Below are 27,609 nucleotides of genomic sequence, written 5' to 3'. Positions count from 1 at the left end.
ATAACATCGCAAAAGAACTAAAAACAAACATAAAATTACTCAAGCAATCAACAGCATAGCCAGTAAAGGTAAAAAGGATACAAATCAGTAAAAGAGTTTTTAGTTGTCAGAATTAACAATTATAATTATACATAAAATGTACTACTTCTTAAGGCGATATCAATTAAAATGATAAATTTATACAGAAATGTTACCATTATTATTTTTTGTTTATTACGTCTGATCATCATTATAACTCATGAAATAATATTTGGAAGGTACTCTGCCTTTACCATCATCTTCATTTCTGAATACAAAGTGGTCTTAAACGCAGAAAATTAAGTGGACACACCACACATGCAGTTGCTTGGAATTACAAACTTCACACGAGTGATCAAATATACAAGTGTATTTCACAATTCATTGCAAAAAAAAAATAAAAAAATCGTTTTATCTCACAATATCGTTGAAAAGGCACTTTGGGATAGATGAACAACCATTTCAGACAGTTCAATTATGTTTTATCGGGCTGGGAATCGGATATGAGATTTTCCTCTGCAACATCCTCTGGAGGGGGAGGATCTTTTATAAGACCTATTTCTTTTCCTAGCCATTTTATCTTCTCGATGATCTGTTGTTGCATCAGATTGATGCACATGCTAACGAGCGCCATCCCTATCAAGATGAAGACGCAGGTGCCCATCATCTTCAAGGTACTCACTATGGGAAAGAACATTAAATGAGAATTAAAGGGAAGATATACTAAGAAATAGTCGACAAACCTTTGCTAGAATGACACATTACAAATAACGTTAGTTTCCGATTAGAAAAGTAACTCCTTAAGATACACAGTGTGGTCAAAACGTTTTAGGACTTGGTTTGTCGCGCGGGTGTTTTTGCTAAAGAAACCGAGAAATGGTACAAAAGGTGTATGGAAATATGGCTCTAAACTAATCTAACTAACGTCTTCAGATATTCAGACTATTCGCGATTTGGGGAAGAGGAAGGTGTGTGCGCGTTTTGTCCCACATGCTTTGACAGCTAAGCAAAGAGAAGATTGAGCCACCTCTTATCAGGATTATCTCGCGATAGCGAATGCAGACGAACATTTCTTTGATTAAATCATTACTGGAGATGAGAGCTGATGTTTCGCTTATGATCCGAAAATGAGACATCCCTCAGACCGAAGAAATTGAGATTCCAGAAGTCACTCAGCGAAACGATGTTGATAATTATTTTGACTCTCAAGGCGCGATGTAAAGAGAATTATTAAGGAGGGAAGAACAGTGAATGTGGAATTTTATAAAGAAGGTATAGATCATCTCTTGAAACGCATTCAACGGACTGATCTCGCTTCATTTCGGTAGCGAGATATTTTTCTGTTGCACGATAACGAGTTCATTCATAAAGCTGCAAATTTGCGTCACTTTTTGACGCACAAAAGTATCCCTACTCTTTACTACTCCCCCCCCCCCCTTACTTAGCATATTTATCCCATCCGCACTATTTTCTGTTCCCGAAGCTGAAATGAAGCTGGAGCGACCAATTTGCGGATGTTCCAGTCATCTACAAAGCTGTAACTGAATTAAATCCAATCGAACAAGTGGAATTTTCTGCAGCTTTCCGAAACTCTACGACACGCAAAAGCCAATGGATCGTATTTCGAATAACAAATATAATTGTATCTTTCCCTCATGCTTTTCATTTTTAATAATTTTTGTCCTAAAACTTACGGACCGCACTGTGTATTTTAAAAATCTAAATAAAATAAATTAATAATTGAATTTTATTCATCACTAAGATATTTTAGTGATGAATAAAATTCAATTATTAATTTATTTTACAACTTCGACATGTGATAGTATAGAAATGATTATCCATAGTTATTGAAGATCCAAAAAATATTAATAACTTCGTGGATTAAACTTTCAACTTTATTTAAATCTATAAATAATTAAGTTTATATGATGGGACGGTTAAACTTATTATATACACTTGGAAAAAAGTCAACGGACACCACACTGGGAGGAACAAACAGCCATGGCACACCTTAATAAGATGAATGATCTCCTTTCGCTGCAATAACTGCAACAATCCTACGAGGCATACTTTCCACAGGCCCACGATAGCGATTAGTGGAAATTTTGGACCATTCTTCCTATAGCCATGTAATGAAGTCCTGGACTATTGTGGGGTGGACGTCCCTTGACCTCACTGACGCTATATTGGTGAGGTCATTCGTCGCTCCATAACACAACTATCCAAGCTTTACGTCCAACTGTACACGCTCTTCGCAGCACTGAAGACGACGCTCCAGTTCATACCACAGATGTTCAATAGGGTTGAGATCGAGGCTCTGTGAAGGCCAGTCAAGTATGTTGACGTTCATGTCCACAAAGCACGCAGTTACAGCAGCAGCGTTATTACAAAGTGACACTGGTCAGTTTCGTAGAAACACCGCACAAAGTAGGAAGTACTGCCTTGTCCAGAATGTTCAGATACCTCTCGGAGTTCAATGTTCGTGCACCACAAATAGAGGGCCGAAGCCAAACCAGGAAAAACAATAATACCATCACTCTGCCACTACCACCAAATTTCATAGTTGGGGTTACGCACTCTCGTAAGCGACGTTAATCGGGCATCATCCACAGCCACACTTGTCCATCTGCTCGCAAGAGCGTGTAGCGTGATTCGTCGCTCCATAACACAGCTTTTCTAAGCTTCCATCCAACTATACACGCTCTTTGCAGTACTGAAGACGACGCTGCATGTTGGTTGAGTGGGGCTTGCCTATTGCGGTCGTACTATGGAAATCCATGCGGTGCGCCTTGGTTCTGAATTTTTGTGCAGATTCGTGTTCCAGTCGATGTCCGGAACTCCTCATTCAACATGTTGGCCGAAGAATGTTAGTTTGTACATATCCTTCGTAGTACCCTATGGTCAAGTTTGGTGAACGTGGTGAGTCGACCACTGCGAGTAGCACTTGCATTTGACTCCTGCACTTCCAACTCAGTACAGTATCACTGATTGTTGACCTAGAATGACCCAATTTGTCAAAAGGCCTGCAACATGGCATCCTATCGAAACGCCTCTTTCAAACTCCGTCAGTTCCCTTGTCGCATCATTTTATCCGGACACAGTTGCACTGACTTTGGAGCAGAATATTCCTCCAATTTATACCAGCTACAAACATGTGAATTGTTACATGGCAAGAAGCATCTTGCCTATGGGAGTGTCCGTTGACTTCTTTCCAAGCAGTGTATATATATTATATATATATATATATATCTTTTTCAAGGCGGGATTCGAACTCGCAGCACTTTGTCTGGAGAGTGGATATGCTAACCACTCGAACAGCCAGGCTAAGTGGCAGCGTTACACCTGGGGCCACAAATTTCGCAGTTCCGAGATACGTCTTTTGTAATTTAGCATGAACCCAGACGATATGCGAAGCAGGCGTAACTTGATGAATAGCGGGATGGTAAATAACCAAAATGACATGCATGGAGTTGCGTTCAGCCTGATGGTTCGTCCTGAACAAGTGTTATTTGTTCAGTGTTTTACGCAGATAATTGATGGGAAAGAGTTTCATTGTCTTCAGACTTGTTTAGAGGGTTCTGCATAAAAACGAGCTTTTTGTGTACCATTTCCAGAGGATTCAAGAACTTTGATCAGACGTCATGATCGTCGATCGGTATTTCGTCAACGGTTTCCAGAACAACGGTTTAGGCGGGACTAAGGATTTTTTGCTTTGAGCACTTTCTATAAAACGAGGAGATGTTCAATCGAAATGATATTTTCAGTTATCATAAGAATCATGTGTCGGCCAATATCATCATGTGCATGCAGCTATTTTAGTCAAAATCATCAGTCAGAGTCTTGTGTTGCACTGATATGCTGTAAATCTCAAAACATAGATCTTCTGCCTTTATTTCTTTCACTGAAATATAAAAAACCTCAGTGTTCACTGAACTGGTTATGGAAGATCCAGCTTGGAATATCTGCTAACTGCAAGGTTTGTAGAATGAAAAAAACAAAAATAGAGTGCCTGTCAGTTAAATTGTGAATAGAATTTGAGGTTAGTGATAGAAGGTCATTTGTGAATTGGAGAAAGAGAACGGGTGAAAGTACAGTCTTTAGTTACTCTGACATTCGCGATGAAATCTGAAGAAAGAAAGAGCTGCGAGGCTATTTGAAATCACTGGTATATTATACACCAGTGGGCAAAGCTAATGAGCAGAAACGCATAGAAACAATTTGTAAAAAGCGGGATGCGCAGCACAATTACCTTGTTGAAGGCATTCAATTTCTTCTGAATTGGGATGGCATAGTACTAAGGTGGAACTAATGTACGAACATCTTTGTGCGGCTATATGGAAAAGCAATGCGTATTCAAAACGTCTTATATGTCGGAATAAAGAAATTCACATAAACGTGTTTGTTATTTTATTTCTTGAAACTATCGCAGATGTATAGAGTGAGAAAGTAACATTGTTTTTTTAGCCTCGATTATAGAATCATTCAGTTATAAGCCAACAATAGAAACAAAGAAAAAAAACAATAAAAATAAAAATACCTTTTTATTAACAAGTATCCTTCAATTAATTTCTTTTTTTATTGCTGTCCGCTGAACTTTTTTTTTTTTTTTGATGAACTGTTTTACTATAAAATGTCTTTCAAAGAAGTGATTTTCTATTAATTGTTTTATTGAAATTTACGACGCAGTTTCTAAAGGATGCTCGGAATAAGCCTTCCCTATGCACCTTCTGAAAAGCAATCAGCTCAAAACTAGTCAGGATGGTAAAAACAGGATTTTCTATAGTAGATTTCTTGCCCCTCTCTCTCTCTCTCTCTCTCTCTTTGATGTCAGAGACGGATGTGCCGTATTGTTTTCATGCATGTCTTAAGATCTGTTTTTTTTGTAGCTTAGTGGTAAGGTGCTCACCTACTTTAGAACGTTTACTGCGTTCGAATCCAACTTAAGTAACAGATATTATAAGCTTGGGATATATAATTGGAATTAAGTAACAGCAGTACAGTCGTTTATCTGTCTAGAATTCTAACAAAAGAATGACATATATTAAGATTATTGTACTACTAATAGTGAAAAATAATATTCGGTAAAAACATCTAACAGCGTTTAAGATTTATCATGAAAACAGACATTTCGATTTCTGTTTTCAATTTTCCGCCAGCAATTACTACTTTTTCCAGTTATTTCCTCTGGTAATTTGATGAACAAGCGCACGTTACACACTTGGCTGCTACTACTACACATTTAATATACGATCTGTATTCCGGAGAGGGCGGACATCAATCGAGCAGACACATGGGAATACTCGGAAGAACAGCTATCGATCTGTGTCTTGACTAATGACGTAGACGTGGAAGGATAAGTTCGTTCTTCTACGTATGACAACATATGAACGGGGTAATATTGATACAAAATCTCTTAAATACCACAGCAGCGCCACCCCGTCTGTATTGTTGGTTGTCTGACTGCATCCAAGTAGACTGCAATTATTGAATAAGCAAAGAGAAAATTTGTTGTATTCATATTTAAGAACAACACATTTTTGGTATTTTTATCAGTTACGCTATTGTTTTATTGATACTCCTGACTACGAAGTATTTAACCACGAATAGGCTATGAGATATAATCAGAGCATCTTGAGACCAAACATAGGAATCGTTCAAACTACTTCATGTCTTCAGTAAATAGAGCGATGGTCCCACACTGGGCAATGAAAATTGACTAATACCTAAAGAAAGACATCCACTAATTCCATACCATTTTTTAGCTAAGGTAGTTGGTAGTTGTACGCAAGCTGTACAAAATCCACGAATACAAAGTTTGGCTCGACTGAAGTTTAAGAAAATAGTTCATCGACTGATTATTCCAGCTAAAGTTACTTATTTGACTTATTCTATATACATGCTGAATCTGAAATGATACATTACCTAATCCATGTAATGTATGGATTAGGTAATGTATATTGACTATAAAATGCAAGTCAAGAAACTTAACTTGCATTTTAGCAGTTCTAGAGGACTTACCAAATCTGTTTCTGTTGTAGTCCGTGAATGCTTTTCCTGGCACATAATCGCCAAAACCTATGGTGGTCAGGCTTACAAACGTGAAATAGCTGGCACTCAGGAGATCCCAGTTTTCGATGTAAGAAAACAGAACACCTCCCATCAAAATGTAGAGGGAGATAAGAATGAGATTCAACAGAATGGGAACGCTCACCTGAAAAAAAAAAAATAAATAAAATAAATAATAATAAAAAAGACAAAGGAAAATTTAAATTGAAAAATGTTCTCAACTCAACATTTCACTAATTCTTTACCGACTCTAAACTGTGACTTTTCAAGCTCAGTATTATACAAATCTATGTTGTCCTTCATGCAATAAACGAACCCCTTTAATATGGTCCTAATTAAAAAAATGAAAAATGCTCATTTAGTTCCGACTTTGGTTTTTGTATCCTTGATATATGAAAAATCAAAAGGAAAGCCAGTTACCTTATTACACATAAGCGCTCATTATAATTTGAACTGGAATGAGCCCCCCCCCTCGACTGTTTCCATTAATGTACCAGTAAAGTCTACACACACATACACGAAATACGGAATAACATTTCAACAATTTATTGTTACAGATTTCTGTTAAAATTCAGAGTATATAGTAGGGTCAGGAAGAGAAAACGTCTATTACACTTATCTACACATAATAAGCTACTTCTTATACATTTATTCAACTGATTGCATGATAGTTCTTTCGCAACGTTTAAGATGCCTACAAAATTTACTGCTGGTAATGCAATATTCATCTCTATTTACAGTACAACAAAGCAGTAGTTTTGTTTGACCAAGACGTATGAGACGTGGTCATATTTCCATGGCAACAATAGACTGCGTATAGAAGAGAAGTCAGTGTAAGTTTCGTTGTCAGTAGCATAATATTGTCAATAAATGATGTTAAGAAATACACGGTATTTTAGTGTGGCACAACTACTACAAGTTTAAAAAACAATACAAATGAAATACATTTTCTGACAGATTTGGAGAGAGAGCGATAGGCACCAGCAGAGTATAAAGAATAGTCAATGATTTATCTAGTAAACGCACAACAGGAACATCCACTTTGGCAGAAGTTATTTATTTGTGAAAAAATATTCTTTCATAATCTAAAGCAGGGCTGTCCAAAGCACTGCCCGCGGGCCGCATGCGGCCCGTGGTACAATGTTGTGCGGCTCGCCTGAGGGCTTGATTTTCACGAGCGAAAAAATAAAATAACAATTTGAATCGAATGCGTATTAGATATATTAATTCTATCGCTAATCCATAATCTCGATGTTGGTAATTTTGCGGGCAAAGGTTGGTCGATTGGTAGAGCCTCTGCTACTAATGGCTCAGTTAAGTAAGTTTGAGCGCGGTTAGTAGTTGGAAGGGGATAATCGTTCGATGCTGTTGGCACACTCTCCCTCGATGAGTCTTTGGACTCCCTGGAGGTGTCAAATAATAATAATAATAATATACCCACGTGTTTTTCAAATATTAGATGTGTCAAAGAAGCGTTCTTACACTGCTTTATTCCAACGCGCATGCTCTTTGCACTCACGAGGAAATTGAGCTCGATTAGTGCGCCTTTAGTGTTGTTCGTTTGTTCAGCTTTCGAGGTTGTGTCGCTGCTGCTCACCAAATTACTAGATACGCATTGTGATGCGTATATTATTTTTTAATGCGGCCCTCGGATTGGACAGCCCTGATCTAAAGGATTACAATGTAATGAGGTGCAATGCAAATACCTTACTGAATAAGAGCATTATTATAATTAGTGTCATTGAATTTTCCAGTTATTTGTACCGAATAAGCATGATGCCTGTCTACGTCCATCTAGCTAATCTTTCGACAGTCATGGTAGTAAATATCATTAATTAAAAATAACAATTAGTAATAATTAATAAAAATATTCACAAAATTATTAACAGTATTAACATGTTAAACAGTAAAAACTATATGAGCATTTTAACCTTTATAATAAGTACACACACACACACACGCACACATACAACGGACGTAATCCTATGGGGGCAGTTAAGTTGCTGAAATATGTTGTCAGGGAAAACTCACCTTATCAGTTGGCATGTATTCTTCTTTTCCCACAACATCACTTGACAAAGGTGGTAAGCGACCTCCTAATTTCACCATTGATTGCCTAGAAAATTCCGATCGTCGTCGACGACCTCGACAACAGCGACAACATATTCTGCTGTATAGATAAATGAAACTACTAGCCATGACATCACCGATATTTGCAAGAAACACTAAAGTTAAAGGAATGCCAACCACAGCATAAAGAATAGTAGTGATCTTTCCCAACTGAGTCTGTGGGGAGATCTGTCCATAACCTGAAATTATCAGAAAAAATGGTTAACCGTTTTAAGTAGCACATTTGTTTTAAAAAATAATAGGTTTAATATTATTCGATAAATATTCCTTTTTTTTTTTTTTTTTTCAATCGGTCTCGCTGTTAAACGAGCGTGTATTCCTAAAGATGAAGCATCGTTTGTTATTTAAACTACGTATGAATATGGCCGCTTGCTGACTACAGAACCAAAGAAGAACAGCGCAAATTAATTCGATTTTTACAGGCGAAAGCCACAACAAATGCAAAAATTAATCAAAGACTATATTACGAAAATGATTTGTCGCAGCGGAGTATATACTATTGGGTTCGTTTCTTTAAAAACAGGCTGACAAATCACTGACGGAGAACAAGCATGACACATCCAACATATCAACGTTTTATTTGAAATATCTCACACAGGTTCGCGACAAAAGAAGAATGACTATCGACGAATTAGCAAACAACCGCAGATTAGTCACGGCTCTGCCTATGAAGTCTTCTACACAAACGTTGCTTCCACTAAATGTGCAAGTTTAGGTCACAGACAACTTCCTTTGTCAAGTGGCAAAACCAGTTGTATATCTGTGACTGACTTTTGGGTGATGAAACCTGGGTGAACCATTACAGGTTGAAGAGCAACCGACATAATTTGAAATGAAAACTCAGGATGTTCACTGCGCAGAAAACACGAGAATCGCAACTTGCAGTAAGAATAAGCAAACTTTTCTGAAATTCTTAGGGATCAAACGTCAGCACAAAAAGAATAGGTAACTAGTGCATACGGGTTGGATACTGATCGATAAACTGAAATCAGCGATAACAGAGCAAAGTTATCTGAAAAGCCTTTATGTAACCAGTTATCAAGAGATGAAAGAGATACATATATAGATTATCGCCCAACAGATTTTTTCCTAGATCTGCATCGTGGAAAAATCATTGGTTAAATCATAGAGATTCAGATGCCAATTGGAATTAAGGCTGTTTACTTGAACATTGTTTTTGCATTTGCATACGAGATGGTTATATGCAGTAGTGAGCTATGGAAATTTTAACAAAGGGCTCGCATCGTCGAGCAAAAAAAAAAAGCCGTATTTCACACAAAAACATTTATTAATACAGTTTGTGTACAAATGCCAATCAAAAAGTATGAGAGGACAATCAACCTGTAAAGGCTATCATTTTTAAACAATTTCATGATCTAAACATGAAATATTTGCACACAATCATCTGTGTTAATTTATCTTATATAAGAAAACATTTTTTAACTATCAAAATATAATAAGAATAAAATCTTTTATAATTGCACATATGAAATAGTCCGCATTTTTTATAAACAAAATAAATTTCTTTTGTTTGCGTTAGGCGTTTTTATGACAAACAATCTATAAATAATAAATAAATATTATCTAAACACAATAATATTGAAATATGTTATATTTCTCTTTTATTTTTATACTTCACGTGATAATCAACGGTACCAATCAATGGGCATTATTTTATAGTCCTATTTATTTACACATGCGATTACCAAAAGTGAATTCTTATTTGTAAAATGGTAGTAACAGTAACTATAATATTTTATTTAATAAAATCACTTTGTGAGGTTACCGTATGAGTTTTTCGCTTAATATATTTAAAAAAATTATGTTTTTTTTTCTTCTTTTTTTCTGAAAAAATAAAAAAGTAAACAAGAAGAACAAGGGGCTGGCAAATTTGAGAAAAATGTAACAAAGGGCTCGGACGCCCTTATAGCTCATCGGTGGTTATATGGTTATAACCATATGGTAATCCTCTCGTATAATCATCGTTATACGAGATGGTTACTCGTACTCGATGGTCACGACAATGCTTTAAATTGTACTGCGAATTACAATACGGAATGTGATAATGTTAGTATATCTCATACACCTGAATCCTTGCATCCGAAAGCTTATAGAGGTTGAAGGAGTATTCTAACGTGTTATATCGGTTTCAAAGCCGCTCTGATATTATAATTCTTAATGCTTTAAGAAATATTTATGCGTATATACGAGTGTAAGGACAAATTGACTGCTCTCTAAACTAGTGCACATTCCATATTTTGCCCGAATAGAATGGACTTTTAGAGAAATAGAAAGCGTGTAGTTGATGGTGCATATCGTAATAAAGACATAACAGAATCAGCATTGGCCCGAGCAAGATTGAGTGTGTGCAAGATTTTTTTTTCCGCCCTGCGGTTTCATATTTATATTATTTATTAATATATCAAATTTTTATATTAAAATATTAAATTACTAAATAAACATTTCCGATTAATTTTGTTTCTTAAATAAAAATATTCTATTTATAAGAGAATTAAATTTTCTCAATGAAATTGGATCTAAATGTTTCTGTCCCAGGGATTATCAAAATAAAAATAATTATTTGGATCTTATATAATTAGAATAAAATATAATTACCATTATAAATATGTATATATAAATTTAATATTTTTGAAATATATGATATATCCAATTTAATTATTATTATTTTTTTTTTAAATTTTTTCCGCCTCCAGTATAATTGTAAGATAAACTCTTCGTAAGTTTTCTGCCCTTTTACTTTTCCGCCTGCGGCATTCGCCCATTCTGCCCCTGCCTTGAGCCGGGCCTGAACAGAATTATCCTCATTGTCATTGAAAAGTAATCCGAATGAACGGAAAGAACAGAAGGAAAAAATAATTGAAAAGGTTTTCGATTAAATAAGTGGAATCATTTGACAATCGTTCTCTCTCTCTCTCTCTCTCTCTCTCTCTCTCTCTGCCTTTCTAACAGAAAAACATTTACTGACTTCTAGCCCAAAAAATGCCAATAATTGTTTGTTTCTTTCATTTACATCTGACAGAACGATATAAAAAATATAGCTATTGTTCCATAATGCTCCACTTATCTGTTCTATTCTTGCTATTTTGCCTTTCCAATGTATATTGATTTGTTATTTATGCTCCTCAGATTTTATTGTTGGTACGATGTTTTTTTCTTTTTTTCCTGCTAAAATAGATATTTGTTGTAGTTACATTATTCTGTATGATGTATGATGGATGTATGATCCCATACGAAAATGATATAAACGTAAAAATTGCAAAATATTTAGAAATAACAGGCGTAATTAACTCTATATTTAAACCAAACCTAGTTCAAAAACAAACCAGACTAAAAGTATACAATATATTAGCCCTACTAGTCTTAATGTATGGAAGCGAAATCTGGACAATAAAACAAAAAGACAAACAAAGATTAACAAAAGCAGAAATGAAGTTTATGAAAAAGACTGCAAAGTATACCCTATTTGATAACAAAAGAAACGAAGAAATTATGAAAGAACAAGAACCAGTAATAGAAAAAATTAAAAAATATAAACATAAATGGATGGAACACGTTCAAAGAATGAAAACAGAAAGATTACCAAAACAAGCCTTAAAGTACAAGCCATTAGGAAAAAGAAAACCAGGACGTCCTCTTAAACGATTCAACGATGACTTCTAAGGCCGGAACAGGCCATGCTAGGCCTAAATCTTTGATACGCACGATGATGATGATGACATTATTCTGTATCTTATCATGTTACTTTATATTCAGTTATTTGTTAGTATATCATAATTACAATATCTAAATGTCAGAATATCCCCAGAGAGCTTTATGTTATTGTTTTCCCAGAATGATGGCATGACATTAGTTGCTGATTGTATTAATTTTAAAATGTCAAGGCTTAGTTATCGAGACGCCAGAACTAGGCGATATTCAGCCTTTTTAAAAAGATAAGAAGGTGTTAATTTTTCTGAGTGATGCGATACAAGAAGTGCTACGGTGTTCATTTCACAGATTTTAAAAGATTGGGTTAGTTATCAAGGGTCGCAGGCACATAGAACTTTTCATCCCCTAAACAATGTGATATCTTTTTTATTTCTAAGTGATGACCTTAAGATAGACCTATTTTAGGCTTGAAAAAGATCTTTTCCTAATTTTGAAAAGGCAATTTTTATTACGTTAATATCTTGGGCATACATATTTACTTATTAATTAAAAAGTATGCACGTATAAGTGTTCTATGCCTGGAATTCATGAATTCAGCGATATACCCTACAGATGGTTCTTTCCTCTCGTTTTTCGCATTTGAAATCAGGAAACATTATTTTCTTTTTCTAAATGAACAGTGTTTACATATACACTTGCAAATTAGTTATTAAATTCTTCTGCAATCGTAGCTGGTTTATTCAAAATTGTCACAGAACAACTAGCTAAGCTGAATTCGTTTCTATTATCCTTTCTCCCTTTTACACGTTTATAAAAACTTTTCGGATTAGCGACGTTCCAAGTTAGTTGTAATTCAAATGTGGCTTTACAATCTATAAGTTTAGTTGATGCTGGTTGTTGCTTACATTTATCATACTTAAGTCAATGATTTAAAAAAATCTTTCATACAATTTTCTGATAACGTATTTATTTAAGAATTTGATTATTCATCCAGCTGATTCCAGGTTTATTAAGGAATTTACTCCAACGGATAAATGTAGCCATTTAATCTGAAAAATATCTTGCAGTACTTTCTGCATTAGTGTCTGTAAACAATGTTTCCCAGTTTATATATGCCAATTCTTTTAACATATCAAAATTAGCTTTTTCCAAATCTCACCCTTGCTGATTTCTAATTCTCATCCTCCCATTACTCTTAATTCTCCTTCTAAAGTCAAGTGATCGCTATCACAAAGGAGTTCAAAGTAATTAATACGATGAATCGCTAATTTCTCTGATGTTATCAAATCTAAGATCCTTTGACCTCCAGTAGGTTCTCGTGCATGTTTTTTAAATAACTATTACAAAGTTGTTCCAAAAATGTATTACTGGTTGCATTATAACTCTTTCATTCTCCAGACAATACCTCCCATGTTAAAATCCCCCCTTCCCCATTAACAACACGTCATGTTTCCTTATTTCTGTAACTGATGCATAAAAATCATTACTTCTTCCACTCCGGTAACAAACTCTTACTTGCATTTGTGCAGATTACATGTTTATTACGCACCTTACTATCTCAAATTCTTGTTCTGAATAGGAATGTAATGTAGTATCGATCTGATAGTCAAAATACTACGGCCCTTTCCCATTCCTCTATTCTTCGGTCTCTTCTAATAACATAATTATCATTCTGGACTTTGATATCACGAACGTCATCATTAAGCCAGAACTCAGAAATCCTCAAAATATGCAGCTTAATTTCTCTGGTTAATAATTTAAACTACATTAAGCTTATTTATTTATTACTTTTCGTGTATTCATATATAAGAACTACTCGTCGTGTATTCATATAGAGAACATGATGCCATTCATGAATAATGTTCTTATATATGAACACACTGAAGTACACTCTTTAGTACACTTTGAAGGGTTTTTTTCTTCTTTCGATGATGTGAACACCGTTATTATTTAGAATACTTTTCATAAATTTCCTTAGCTATCGTTTCTAAAATAAAATAAATAAATAAAACTTTACGGGTCTCACTGCCTTACTTAACGGGATGAATTCACCAGTATTTAGGTCGATACCATCGTCACCAAATCATTTCCGAATTTTAACAAACCGATCCCATAAATTACCAAATCGGCAAACTTGAATACACTGGCTGAATGGGTAAATGAGTGAGGATGTCAATTCAATGTTTCAAAGTGTAAGGTTTTGAAATTTGGGAAGCAGAGATGGGATGTAAAGTACACAGTAGGTAGAAATATTTTGGAAGAGGTAGAGGACATGAGAGATCTGGGAGTGATTATAGACAAGGACCTAAAATTTCAGGGGCATGTTATTAAAATTGTGAAGACAACACAGCGGATAATGGGAATGATGCAGAAGACACTGACTTGTAGAAGTAAGGATGTTATGGTGTATAAGGCTTTGATCAGGCCACATATGGATTACTGTGCACAGATCTGGTCACCTGGTTTTCAAAAATGAAGATGCGTTAGAAAAAGTTCAGAGGCGATTGACTAAGGTGGTTTTTGGTCTCTGAAATGTAAAGTATGACGACAGATTGACAAAATGCAATTTGCAGAAATTGGTGGATAGAAGGAGGGGGGGTGATTGAGACATATAAGCTGTTAAGAGATTATTACCAGATTAATGTCGGGGAGGTTTCGCATAGAATGAGTGAGGAGAGTAGGAGAACAAGAGGTCATCCCTGGAAGCTGTATAAGGAGGGTGTGAGCAAGGGTGTGAGGAGCAGGTTTTTTGCATGGAGAGTGGTGAGTGATTGGAATGCATTGCCCGAAAGTGTGGTGAGCACAGAGGCAGTGAATATATTTAAGGCACGCTATGATAAACTGTGTGTATAACAGTGGCCCTCCCACGATGAATCTTTGACTCCATGGAGGTTTTCATAATAATAATAATAATCATGCGCGACACATAACCCACCTAAAATACATTTTAGCTGACATTACTCTATGGATTCCTCGCTATCAAATCCGGGCGTTATATTAATAAAATTTATCTTTAGACTTCCTAATTAGTGTAAGGGCCCCAAAATCCTTCCGTAGTATTTTAAATAAACCCCACTTTTAGATCATCTATTCTCACAACGTAAACATCTCAGAATTTTTGTCATTTTCCTTACAGTAACTTTATTTAAATCAAAACATAATCGAAAGGCGTTCCACAGTATTCCCTACCTTTCTTACAACAGAATCGTCAGATGTAAATGATACTACGTTTTAAATTGGAATCTATGTTTAACATACAATTATTTAATGCATTCTAATATCACATTGTCTTCATAATCAGAATATATTTATTTAAATTTCTAACTAGTCATTAATCCCAGTTGCATTTCTTTGGTATGCCTCTTACCAAATTTCTATCACGATGTGTTGGACTGTCAGAATTTCGACCAACATGAAACTGTTTATTTTTATAATGATATTGTTTTCGCTAATATATCGTATATTCGATTAGTGTGTGATATATTACTAAAATATTACGAGGATGTTCCGAAAATAACATTCCGTTATGATAACAACCAAAAAGAGATATAATATTCAGTGAAATAAAAAAACCAAGAGATAATTTGAAATTTTTACTTAATTTTCTTCTTCTTCTCTTTTGATACATTTTCTTCACCGCGTAACAAGTTTTTCAAAGCTCTCGAAGTAATTTTTTTTAGATTGCTTTGATCTGTTCATCATTTTCTAAGCGGACAGATATCTTTGTGATGTGCCTTCAATTTGGGAAATAGCTAGACATCCAGAGTCCGGGCAATAGAGAGGAGTTTTCACAACTTCAAATCTGATCTCTTCGACAGACGCTTAAGTGACTCGTTGATTCGTCCTACTCTAATGTTCGATTTCGTTGACTGTCATGTCAGACTTGCTACTTTTCATTGATTAACTACTGCTCGGGTTTTTGCTTATGGCAAATTATCACTTCCGTTTCATCATGTTCTTTATGCTCCAAACGGAGAGTACTCACACCTACAGTTGCTCCGCCATAAAAACTTTGGAATCGTCTGTGAAATTCAAACAGAAACATTTTCGTGCGTCAAAAGTTCAAGCACTTATTGCGTGCTGTTTAACATGCTTCCATGAACTTGCAAAACAGTCGTCTCCATTGTGTGCGTAATAATACAAGAAATATACTTCGCTCATATACCACTCTATACTAAACAGAGGGATGCAGGAACAAAAGAGGAAAAGATACGTTGCAAGATCACTCACACTACTTTCGCAACTCCCTCGTAAAACCAATGTTAGGTTTATTTGTGATTGTAAATGATATCCTTATACAAGAATACTACTATACAACATCTTTTATGATTCTCTGAGATTTTTTTCATACTTGATTTCTACATTCAGTGATGTCTTTCTTCTTCTTTAGTCGTAAATTCAATTCAAGTAAATCAGTTCTGTAGTAGTATAAAAATATAGTGTCATCTTTTAATCAAAGTTATAAGCATGTGTTCCAGTTATATGCAACTACCTTCGGTGTCACTGCAAGGTACCATCTGGAATTTTGTAATAATATCAGAAGTCAGGAACATTTTTAAAGGTCATGCGCCATAGGCAGAAAACGTCTGACTTTGCTGCAATTATTACACTTACAACACACTCAGAGCCGCGTTACAAGAACCACAAATATAATTCATAAATTCGTACATAGACAAAGATCTGGTTTATGTGAAATAAACGCATTTCACATGGAATCGTATAGGGCATAGCGAGATTCCATGTTTTGCGTGGTACTTGGCACTATGTATTGGTATTGAGTAATACTTGGTATTTTGTTGATTTATTTTTATGATTTCAATGGCAAAACGTGAAACATTCTTCAAAATAAATAAAGTGAAGTCTATTTATGTAATATAATCAATGTTAAAAACAAATATTTGTTGTTGTTTTTTTAAGTTTTATATAATTTACAAAATATCAGAAGTTTTAGCTGTCGTTTTTTTTTTTTTTTTTTTTTTTACCCCCTCACAAAAGACTATATATTTTTGTTTTATTTTTTATACCTGCTCACTGAAATTAATACGAAAGTAGAAAAGGTGCTGATGTCCCAGATATAGGACCAGAAGAAACCGAAGTATCAACAGCGTCCTAGTGCTGGCATCTCTTGGAAGGCATGAAAAAAAAAAGAAAGAAAGTGTATCTTGAAATTTGGATGAGAGTCCAATCTTAGTAGTCCATATCACTTTGCTGACACCATACACCGAAAAAAATTTTTGATGCGATGTATAGTGTTTGCATGAAGTAAATGTATCAGTCGTTTTAATCATAGCAGCTAATTTTCCCACGACGGAGGAAGTATTCGCTGAATGAGTCGTCAATAAGACAAATTCATCTCGTCTTTTTTACTGCAAAGTCAGGCTTCTTAACTCTGATGTTGTTAGCGTGATAGTGGGATTCCACCACTTTCATCCAACTTTTGTTCTTCAGCCTATTTTCTATAATCCATACTATTGCGCAATACGAGTGATAGTATGCTATGCAGTTATCACTTCTTTGAGTTGTACGAGCTCCAGTCAGCACGGCACTATTCTCACCTTCATTAAATGTATATATTCAAATCCAGAGATGAGGTAAATCCCATTCTTGATCAACTGATGTTGGGAGAAAATATGTTGTTGCAATGCAGCTCCTTTGGGACAGAATTAACGCCCATTGTTGTAATCGGTCTTTCCATCAAGCACTCCTTCAGATGTACGTTGATTACCATCCTTAATACATGTAGTAAAACATAATTTTGAAACAGAGAGAGAGAGAGAGAGAGTTCTGGACACTAAGTATCACAACGGAGAAGTGTCATTGGCATTCATAGTTTACGATGGCATAGAAAAATATTAATGTTACATAGTGAGAAAGACATATCCAAGAACGGACCACCGAGAAGACAGATAAGGCCCTTGAGTGGATGGGGGAAGAGGAACGACCAACAACCTCTCGAAAAGAAAAGAAAAAAAAAAGAGAGACAACGTATCTCCATTGTGATAGAATCTCCAGAACTGTGATAGAATGCAAAGACTAGCCATGCAGGGACAACTCAAATTCTCAATATTCAATTACTTGTCTTTACTGGAAGGAACAAGAGAAATGGTATACTCAACTTCGTCACATTGATATTTAGACCTCGAGGAACTAAACTTATTATGCTAATATATTTCATTTGCATTAGTACCATTGGTGGGATGGCTAAGATAATTCGAAAGCTCTATTCTAGAGCTTTCGAATTATAAGAATAGAACTAAACAGAATGAATATGATTCCGAGATGGATATGATGTACTCTGTACCTGAAGCGTTTTCTTATGCATTAGATGTACAAGACTGATGCTATGTTGAGAGTGACGCGATATCGTACAGAAAAATTCACATATATAATGAGCATTAATCATATATTAATTCATTTTGAACATTCATAACAACGTAATTAAACGTAGTTCGATGTAAAATAAGTAATAATGATTTATTGTTATATTTAACAATAAATCATCTGACACTATATACTGCTCCAAGGGTTAAACGAAAGTTCAGATCCAACTTCGAAGCCTTTTTGGCTCTTTATTTTAGAAAGTTCAGATTTTTTTTAAAAAAAAATCTAATTTGTGGTTCCTAATCAGAAAAAACTACTCTAAGTAGCAAGCTTACATCACGTTATAACTATATGTTATAATGTGGTATCCTTCCTATAACATTCCTACCTGCTGAAAACACAGACTTTGTATACATAAGCCCATATATTTTGTGGAATTCTGTTTGCACGGGAACATAAGACCATGTTTGATTTGAATGTAGATTCTATATTCAATATACAGACTCTTTATGTTCTAAAATGAAATTAGAAGATAACATCCTTTAATATTGCGGGAGCTGTCTAACGTGTTCTGTTTTAGTAAATTACCATTCTTGATATTAAACATATGAAATTCTTCTTCACACTTATTAGGAATAATTGGTAAAATAATAATAAAATATTGCATTATAGAGGGATTGTATTTCCTCCCCACTCTCCAAAAAAATAAATAATTGTTTGTTTTTTTTTAACAATTCTTCTAACCACTTCCTGTTACCTAATGAAAACTCGTTAAATAATTAGAATTATTTAACGAGTTACTCTTATGAAATCGAAAGGGTTGAATTTTTTGAGAACATTTGAATTTTAAAAAATACTTTTACTTTTTATTTCATTCTTTTCGCTATAGTATCTGTATTCTGGATTCGAAGACATCAATATTAATAGCATATTTGATAAATTCAATTTAAAAACAATGAAGGTATGAAATGAGGCTATACAAGGATGACATACTCTGGTCGTATTACAGTAGCTTAGCTTGTTGACACAACCGGTTAAAAATCATTAGCGTTAACTGTCAAAAACATGTAATATATTTAAGCTGTACTAGGTCAGAATCCAGAAATATTCAGGAGTATATCTCAATACTAGAAATAAAAAAGTCTTTATAAATCGGACAAGCAGGAGGAAACCGGAATACTTGTATTCTATGAAATACATAAACATAAGATCTTACAATGGTTAAATTACAGAATTTTAATTTTCTAGTAAGGACTGATTAGAAAGTTAGATCTTATTAAATTGGAATAAACTTTCTCATTGTACTAATATACAAAAGGAAAAAGAAAAAATTAAAACGTATGCGAAAATTATAGATGGATTCGCACTACTGTCTCGGAAAGATGTTTAACATTCTTACTAAAGGATTTCGAACATTTGTTTGAGTGAAGTGGCTGCCAAGAACAGACTTACTAAATACAAATAATCGCGAAATCATGTAATGGTGTAAGAAGAAACTTGGTTTAACTTTTGTGGATCCTATCAGGCACACGAGTGGGTGCAGGAGAAACTGGGCGATATAGTTGATCCGGAAATTAAGTCAGAGAATGACAAACATCGTTGTACTTTTAAGAGGAAACAAATGTTTTGTATAGTAATTTTCAAAGTGCCTAGAATGAATCATGTATAAAGAAAAAAAAACAAAACATGAATTTTCTCATTCGTACATGGTTATCCTTTTTGTAGTGCTATTTAACTCCTTTCAAACTTCAATATTTCTACTTGTATAACCCATAATTAACCGAGTGCATGCTGTTAAAGAAATTACGGTATGCAAAAGAAAAAAAAATGCGTTCATAAACATATAACTTTGTGCTATTCTCTAGTTTTCAGTAACGATCCACGTTTTCTTCTCTTTCTTTTCACGGCATTACTGTCTTCATACCCAATAACGATACTAAGATGAGATTTGAAGTATAGGCAGAATATGAAATATATTCTCATATTCTGCTAACTTTCTAAGATTTGAGGTATATCTCAATATTATAAATAAATCCTTTATATAAAGGAATAGGCAGTAATCTTTTATTCTTTTAATGTTTGGAAATCAGAAGGTTAGGCAGTCTCCACCTTTCATTGCTGCACTTCAGTGCGTCTCCCTGACGTATGAAACGAAAGGCGAAGTTCCTCATCATATTTATTTATATCTACCTATGTATGTTTTAGGGTCAATTTTGCTGAGTTATGGTGTTAAAAGTGGAATTTATTCTGGGAGGATAACCTTACTTAGCTGTGCTAAACATCGACTAGCTCTGCAATTGGTTGAAAACAGGCACCTAGACTAGAAAAAAAAAACAAACAAACAAAAAAAAAACAATCTTGTCACCAAAAACAAACCAAACCTATGGGTCTTTCCTCTACAAACCTTCACTAGACGTACTCACCAGGCTATGAAGGCATATGTCAACATGATTATATATATATATATATATATAATGAGTGCGGTTCGAAAGATGAAATGCTTTAAAAACTTCAAAATTTATTTCAAATTAACATAAGATATACAGAATCTGTTTATAAATTGTGGCAATATGCATGCTACATACTTTTATAACATACACCTTGTAAGTATTTATTCCAAGATACTAAATAAGTGTACTTTATATATCATTTCAGAGTTCGGTTCACACAGATGATCACTATTGTGTTAGACCAGTGGTTCCCAAACTTTTTTCACTTGTGTACCCCTTTTAAACCCCTTTTTAAAAACTGTACCCCTTATTTTTAAAATAGCTGTTTTTAAATACTGACATTTATTGTTCCATAACTAACGTTTTGCATTTTGTTCACACACACACACACACACACACACACACACACACACACACACACACACACACACACACACACACACACACACACACACACACACACACACACACACACACACACACACACACACACACACACACACACACACTCTCTCTCTCTCTCTCTCTCTCTCTCTCTCTCTCTCTCTCTCCTTTTTACCACAAATCCATTCATTTTTCCATAGTGTAATACCGTGATAGATTAGAGAAACTCGGCTTACTTGCCGAAGTGTCGATTCTACCTTCTCTCTCTCTCTCTCTCTCTCTCTCTCTCTCTCTCTCTCTCTCTCTCCACACATCTTCTTATTAATAAGAAGATTGAAAGCTTTACTTCTTAGCTTTTTCATTCTGTGAAAACAGTACATGGATGAGAAGTAAATTCAAGAATTGTTTACCATTTATCAGACAAAGTAATTCAAACACACTGCATTTCATTCATACTCACAACCAAACCCTATCATCATTAATAAGGGTTTGCCCGAAGAATAAGCAAGAAAGAAAAATCACTAAAAAAAATTTATGGCAAAGAACAGCACAAAATTATTAAAATAAAAGGATATCTTAGAAGACTTATGAATTCTAACAGAAATTCTGAATATGAACGCAACTGCGATTTCTTTGCAATAAACAAAACAAAACAAAACAAAAAATTAAAATGATTTATATGCAAGAAATTGTTTTTAATTATTGATATAACATCATCAGCTATAGTAAAATAATTATCACCAAAGAATTCTTGTTAATTAAATTTAGTTTAACATAAGCCCTTATAGATTGCACATATAAACTACACATACTTACCTATAGAAGTGAGGATACTAACAACAAAGAGGAGTGTATTTCCGATTGTCCAGCTGCTTTCATAAGAATCGATATCTGTGCTACCATCGTAAGAATTATTTTGCGTAATGTCTACTATATATAAACTGAATAACTTCAGCTCATTGTAAACTCTGATTTGAAAATCCTCTTCTGTCATGTTAGATCCCCTTAGAAAAGAAAACAGACCAACCAAATAATTCATAGTATCATTCGCATCGATAGATCGTAAATATCTTTCATGTTTCATGTCCTCTTCATTTGGGCTTTCTAGAGTTATAAATAACCAGGCTCCAAAAGCTGAATATCCGCAAACAAGAATAAAAAGACCGACATGGGAAAATAGGAATCTGAGAATGAATTTACAAATAGATGGTTTACCTTCAGACATTTCTTTTGATGTGTGTACATATAAATATATATGGTCAGTTCATATTTGTTTTAGTTGTTTGCAGTTTTGCTCACTTATTACTTCTGGTATAGATTAAGCGAATATTGCACCCTTGTTTGTTCCGGATATGTTCAGTATTAATTTGCAGCAGTTTCAGTTCATTTTATAAACTCAAATCCAAACAGCATCTCAATATATTTATTTACCGCTTCACATAACGCAATTTACACTCTGCGGTCAGCTCCCTATGGTGGCTAGTGTATGAACTGTGAATCTAGTTACAAGCTACCACTTAGCTTCGCGTTACCATAGATGCAATTGTCAACGTTAGTTGTTAGTTTCTAATACACCACTCGGATGGCGTGTCTGCTCATAACACACAGCTAGATGTGCGTTATTGATCAGAAGAATTTAAAGTCTTTTTTTTTTTTTTTTGGTTGTTTGTCTAAACATTTAGTCATAAAAATAACACAAGGGTTTCATTGTTCTATAAATTGAGTTTTATTATATTTTGTATCAATGTTTCTATTTAAGATATGATTATATGTTATTTTCTTAATATGAAGAATAAATTTAAGCTTTTAACCGTGTTTAATTTTTTGGTTATAATCGATTCAGAGAGAGAGAAAGAGGGAGGGAGAGAGAGAGAGAGAGAGGGGGGGGGTGTAATGAAGAATCTTCATTTACTTTTTTTTTTTAAATACGTGTATAGGATGCTATATAAGAAAATTTCCAGACTTCAGGAGTTGCTTCCTTGAATGATTTATATATCAACGAAATGGGTCCGTAGACTGGTTATTTCATGATTCGGCTGCTACTAACCTGCCCCACTGCCTGATGGTGTGCACATATTAGGAGTAATCCTGATTGTCCGAACTTATCCTGATTCTAAAGGAAAAATTAGAAGTTAATTACGTCAATTTAGGAAGCATTTGTACCAGCCTGGTTGGCCGAGTGGTTAGCGTATCCGCTCTCCAGCCAAAGGGCTGCGTGTTCGAATCCTGCCATGGGCAGGATTCGAATGTGTGAATATTTGTGATTGTCCGTGGAAATAGTAGTGGTGGCTATCGGCGGTGGATGGCGTTGGTGTAGTTGCAGTCAGTTGGTGGATTGAGTGGTGGAGACAGAGCTGTAGAGCAGGTGCTCTCCCTTGATGAGTCCTTGGACTCCCTGGAGGTGTCAAATAATAATAATAACATATCGTGGTGTAGTTATACAAGTTTACTTCTCTCGAGCGTTATCGGAGCTTATCAAAAGCGTTACTTTGTGTTATTGGACTTCATGCCTTTACTGAAAAGATACCGGCTAAGTTTTCAAATGAGAATCAAGATGACATCCACTTCATTTTCAGTTTTCGTCACGATAACGTGAGAAATGTCGAAGAATACTGATGGGGATTTCTTGGTCGTATTGTACCTAATCGATAAGTTTTTGTTCATGTACACTAACGTGTACAAAAAAAAAAAAAAAAAAAAAAAAACTGAATCATTTGATGTTGCATGTGAACTTCACATCATCTCAAAGTTCAAAATAACGTACTTTGAGGTGGTAGTGGAATTACAACATATTCTTAAAACAAGTACTTGGAAAGTATCCGCACGTCTTAGAGTTCCAAAAACGACTGTTTGGATTGTGTTACAGCTGAGAGAATAAAATTCGTGATGGAGCATTTATGGGGTAATGAGAATCCCAACAGTACCAATTGAAAAATTTCCAACATCGGTTGCGTAAAGTTCTCCAAGGAATCATTCCCTGAGGCGTGGAGGTTCCTCCTGAACTATCTATGTACACTGGTGCCCAAAACCTAAGGATGAACACTATTTCTGAAGATTACGACCGCAAATTCAGATGAATCAGCTTGTGGCAATTCGTATAACTGGTCTCTGGTTCTGGGCACTGTTTCAAACCAATGGAATGTGTTGCAAACGTTTACTAAGAGGTTGCCTTCACCTTACCACGGAGTACGAAGATAGATTTTTGGTTATAACAGCAAAACATAATCGACGCATTACGGCAAGTTGGCTCCTTTCAAGCACGAGGATATCTCGACATACTGTGGTAAGACGGCTGCGACAGTACATGGTCTGCATTCCTTTATCCACAGCTCATCGTAGAGCATACTTTCATGAAGTTGTATCCATAAAAGTTGGACAAGACACCAATGGGATAATGTACTTACATATGACAATCGTTTTGGTCTTTTCTCCGATTCTAGACGACAGTTGATCTGGTGTAAAAATGATACAGCTTACCATCGCGAGAATGTTCTTGAAAGGGATAGATACGGTGACTTGGGTCATGGTGTGTGTGTGGGGGGGGGGGCATTATGTTTAATGGACGCACCGAGCCACAAGTGCTAGAAACAGGAAATATGACGGTGAATGATATTGCAACGAAGTTCTTCAATATCATGTTCGATTGCTCCGTGGTGTTGTAAGCGAAGAATTCATTTTTATGGATGACAGTGCCACACCACATCGTACACGCGCAGTGGAGATACCTCTAGAGACAAGGATATTAATTCGAGTGGCCAGCATGCTCCCCAGATCCCAACGCCATAAGACACGTTTCGGACATAATAGGAAGACGCATTACTGCTCAAAATTCCCTTCAAGAAAACAAACAAGGTTTTATCCTTGCTCTGAAGGAGGAGGAGGAGGTGGAGGAGTAAGCTAGTTTGCCTCAAGAACTGCTGAATCACTTGGTGTTAAGCATGATACGACATTGTGAGAGCTCATCGCAGTTTGGGACGGACATGTTCCATAATGAAATGTCTCTCCGCATAGTTTTCTATAAGCACCGTAAATTAATTCCTTAACTGCGCCATTAGGAAATATGTAACTTTTGCCTAAAACGTATTGCAATTTAATATGTACGAAATTTATAATACATTTTTTGTGTAATATAATTGTATGCTGGAAATAAATTTATGTTCACATTTGGTTGTAGTCATGAAAACATTTTCATACTTAGCTTTTGGACATCTGTGTATAGTAATACCATTAAGATAACTGAACCTCCAGCTTCATTCCCATATAAGGAGTAGGAAAGGCCGTTTTAGCCCTGTCTAACTCTTGGAGACTGATGGGAAATTCAATCTCCATTGGTAGCCAATCAGAGATAGCTAACCCATAACTATCGCTAATCACTAAGGGACTGGCAGACAAGTGCTCCTTCTCGTGGTCTCGATTTTCTTGAGTTTACAGGAATAAATACCCAAGTTTTTTGGGAAAAAAAAACGCTTGCCTGTGCCAGAGATCAACTATCTTGGGAACCAGTCCAAGAAAAGGCTTAGAAAAAGTTCCTCTAGTCAGCGACTAGATTTGAAGTTGTCTTTCTTCGGGCAGCCTAATGCAGAGGATTTAAACGCCACTTCCACTGAGCTACACAGGCCTTTGGGTATGAATTTTTTTTAATTTTTAATTGCCGATATTTCAATTGTGTTCACGAGAATTGGCGCAATATGCAACTTCGACACATTTTCTCTTTACCTCCCATAAAAATGGTCTGAGTAAAACAAAACTGAGATGGGTTGACAAATTTTTGTAAAGATTGGAATATCAAATTCAATAACATCCACAGTCCAGAATCCTAGAATTTGCAAACAAATGAACAAAAGGAATTTAACAGGTGCTTAATACACCTATTTGTTTAAAGGTGCAATTAAACATCTCATATGGAAAAGTCATTAAATACTGCAGTTCAGTCCAGAGCTGTTTTGCCATATACAATGTAGCATATGTATATATGTAACATTGTTTTGCTTCATTTTATCAGTACAAGTGGTTCAAATGAAATCAAAACTGAAAAGACAAACAATATATTAACTAGACAGTAGAGGTACTGGTAGGTTGATCATGGCATGAGGATGGGTAAGCTGGGCACAGACGTAGTGATTGTTGGGGGGGGATCATTCTCTTCATTAGGTGGCTTACTATCTCAGGTTTCTATTTGTAATCTCTAATACACGTTCCTTTTTTTTTCATCTCCCAAGATTGTTTCCACTACTGCAGCTGCTACATTGGAAACTTCCAGGTTTTCTAGGTAGCAGCTGTTATGTCAGCACATAATCAATATCCACCAGACCATGATCAACAAACCCTCCTATCACTTAGACCAAGGATCAGTAAACTACGGCCCATGGGCCGTAGTTTACTGATCCTCAACCTATTGTTATGGCTCTCAAACTAAGAATGGTTTTTGAATGAATTTCGTGACAGAATCATTAAATTGCCATTCCAATGTTCATAGAACAGTGTTAACGTGATGCAGCAATGCCCATTCATTTGCACATTTTCTATGGCCACTTTCATGCTATATGTATAGTTCCAGCAATGACCGTATGTTGCACTCTCATCACTGCACTCGCACTCACAATGCTTAACTTGACAGTATTTAGAGTTCCATGTTTCTTAGTAGAACACATTAGAAGTTTGCATCGATGAATATTGCTACATATGTTTATATTCAGATTCAGTAGCTCAGAAAAGGCATTTTCTAAGATGAAATACGTAAAATCTCGTTACAGATCAGCCTTATCTAGCATTTGCAATCGATTTTGATGATTGGGTGGAAACAGTACCATCGACAGGGTGTAGCATAGAGGCAGCCTACCTCACGGCATGGCTTCTTAAGGGCACTCGTTCAGCCATATTGCAGTAGGCGCCGTCGCTGCCTGTTAGCGTGGCAAGCGCGGAAAAAAGTTTTTCCACGCTTAAACTGATTAAAAATGATTTGCGAGCAGCAATGACCCAAGAAAGATTGCTTGGTCTATCAAAAAATTATATCGATAGAGGCGAACATAGCTTATAATTTAAATTTAGAAGAGCTTATAAAAGTTTTTTTGTGCGATATTCCGGTAGAGCAAACAGTTAATTATTATTGTGTAATCGTCTTGCATTAATGTTTCTCTTGTAATAAAAACAAAAATGCAATTGGAGATTTGTATATTTTTGTCTTATAATCCATCAGGGGGACGATAATTAATTGTTTACCTCAGGGCGTGATCAAATCTGACGACGACCCTGGGTGGGAACATTAATTTGAATCCTAATAAGTGTAACCATGTCTCATAAAAAAGGACTCCAAACCTCCCACTAATTTCCCAAAAATATGTTTGTGCACAATTATATTCTGTATTTTGTTTATAAAAAAAAAATTGTGTAATTTTGTTTTCTCTCTTATTACAGAAATACGTGATATCTTTGATGACATGTATTTCTTTTACCTCTTAGCATGTGAAGCCTAAAATATTTACTATCTGATCCTTTTCGCAAAATGTTTGCCAAACCCCTCCTGTAGACTACTCTCAACAAACAAACAATCCTAATCCAGGTGACATATTCC

General features: G+C 35.3%; 1 protein-coding gene across 1 annotated transcript; it reads right to left on the bottom strand.

Annotated features, from left to right (window-relative positions):
- Window positions 1-493: 493 nt before the first annotated feature.
- LOC150098118 (TWiK family of potassium channels protein 7-like) lies at window positions 494-22,032 on the bottom strand. Its single transcript, XM_090406687.1, has 4 exons — window positions 21,855-22,032; window positions 8,116-8,393; window positions 6,037-6,229; window positions 494-699 (listed from the first exon to the last, which is right to left on the bottom strand). Exons 1-4 carry the CDS (start codon window positions 22,030-22,032, stop codon window positions 494-496), a joined length of 855 nt encoding a protein of 284 aa, XP_090262813.1.
- Between the last annotated feature and the right edge of the window lie 5,577 nt (window positions 22,033-27,609).

The sequence above is a fragment of the Typopeltis vanoorti genome, chromosome 16 (genome assembly GCF_054136105.1).
Source record: "Typopeltis vanoorti isolate ZY-2024b chromosome 16, IOZ_Tvanoo_1.0, whole genome shotgun sequence".
Lineage (NCBI taxonomy): Eukaryota > Metazoa > Arthropoda > Arachnida > Uropygi > Thelyphonidae > Typopeltis > Typopeltis vanoorti.
Note: the sequence above shows the minus strand (reverse complement) of the source record. Positions and strands in the feature narration are given on the sequence as shown.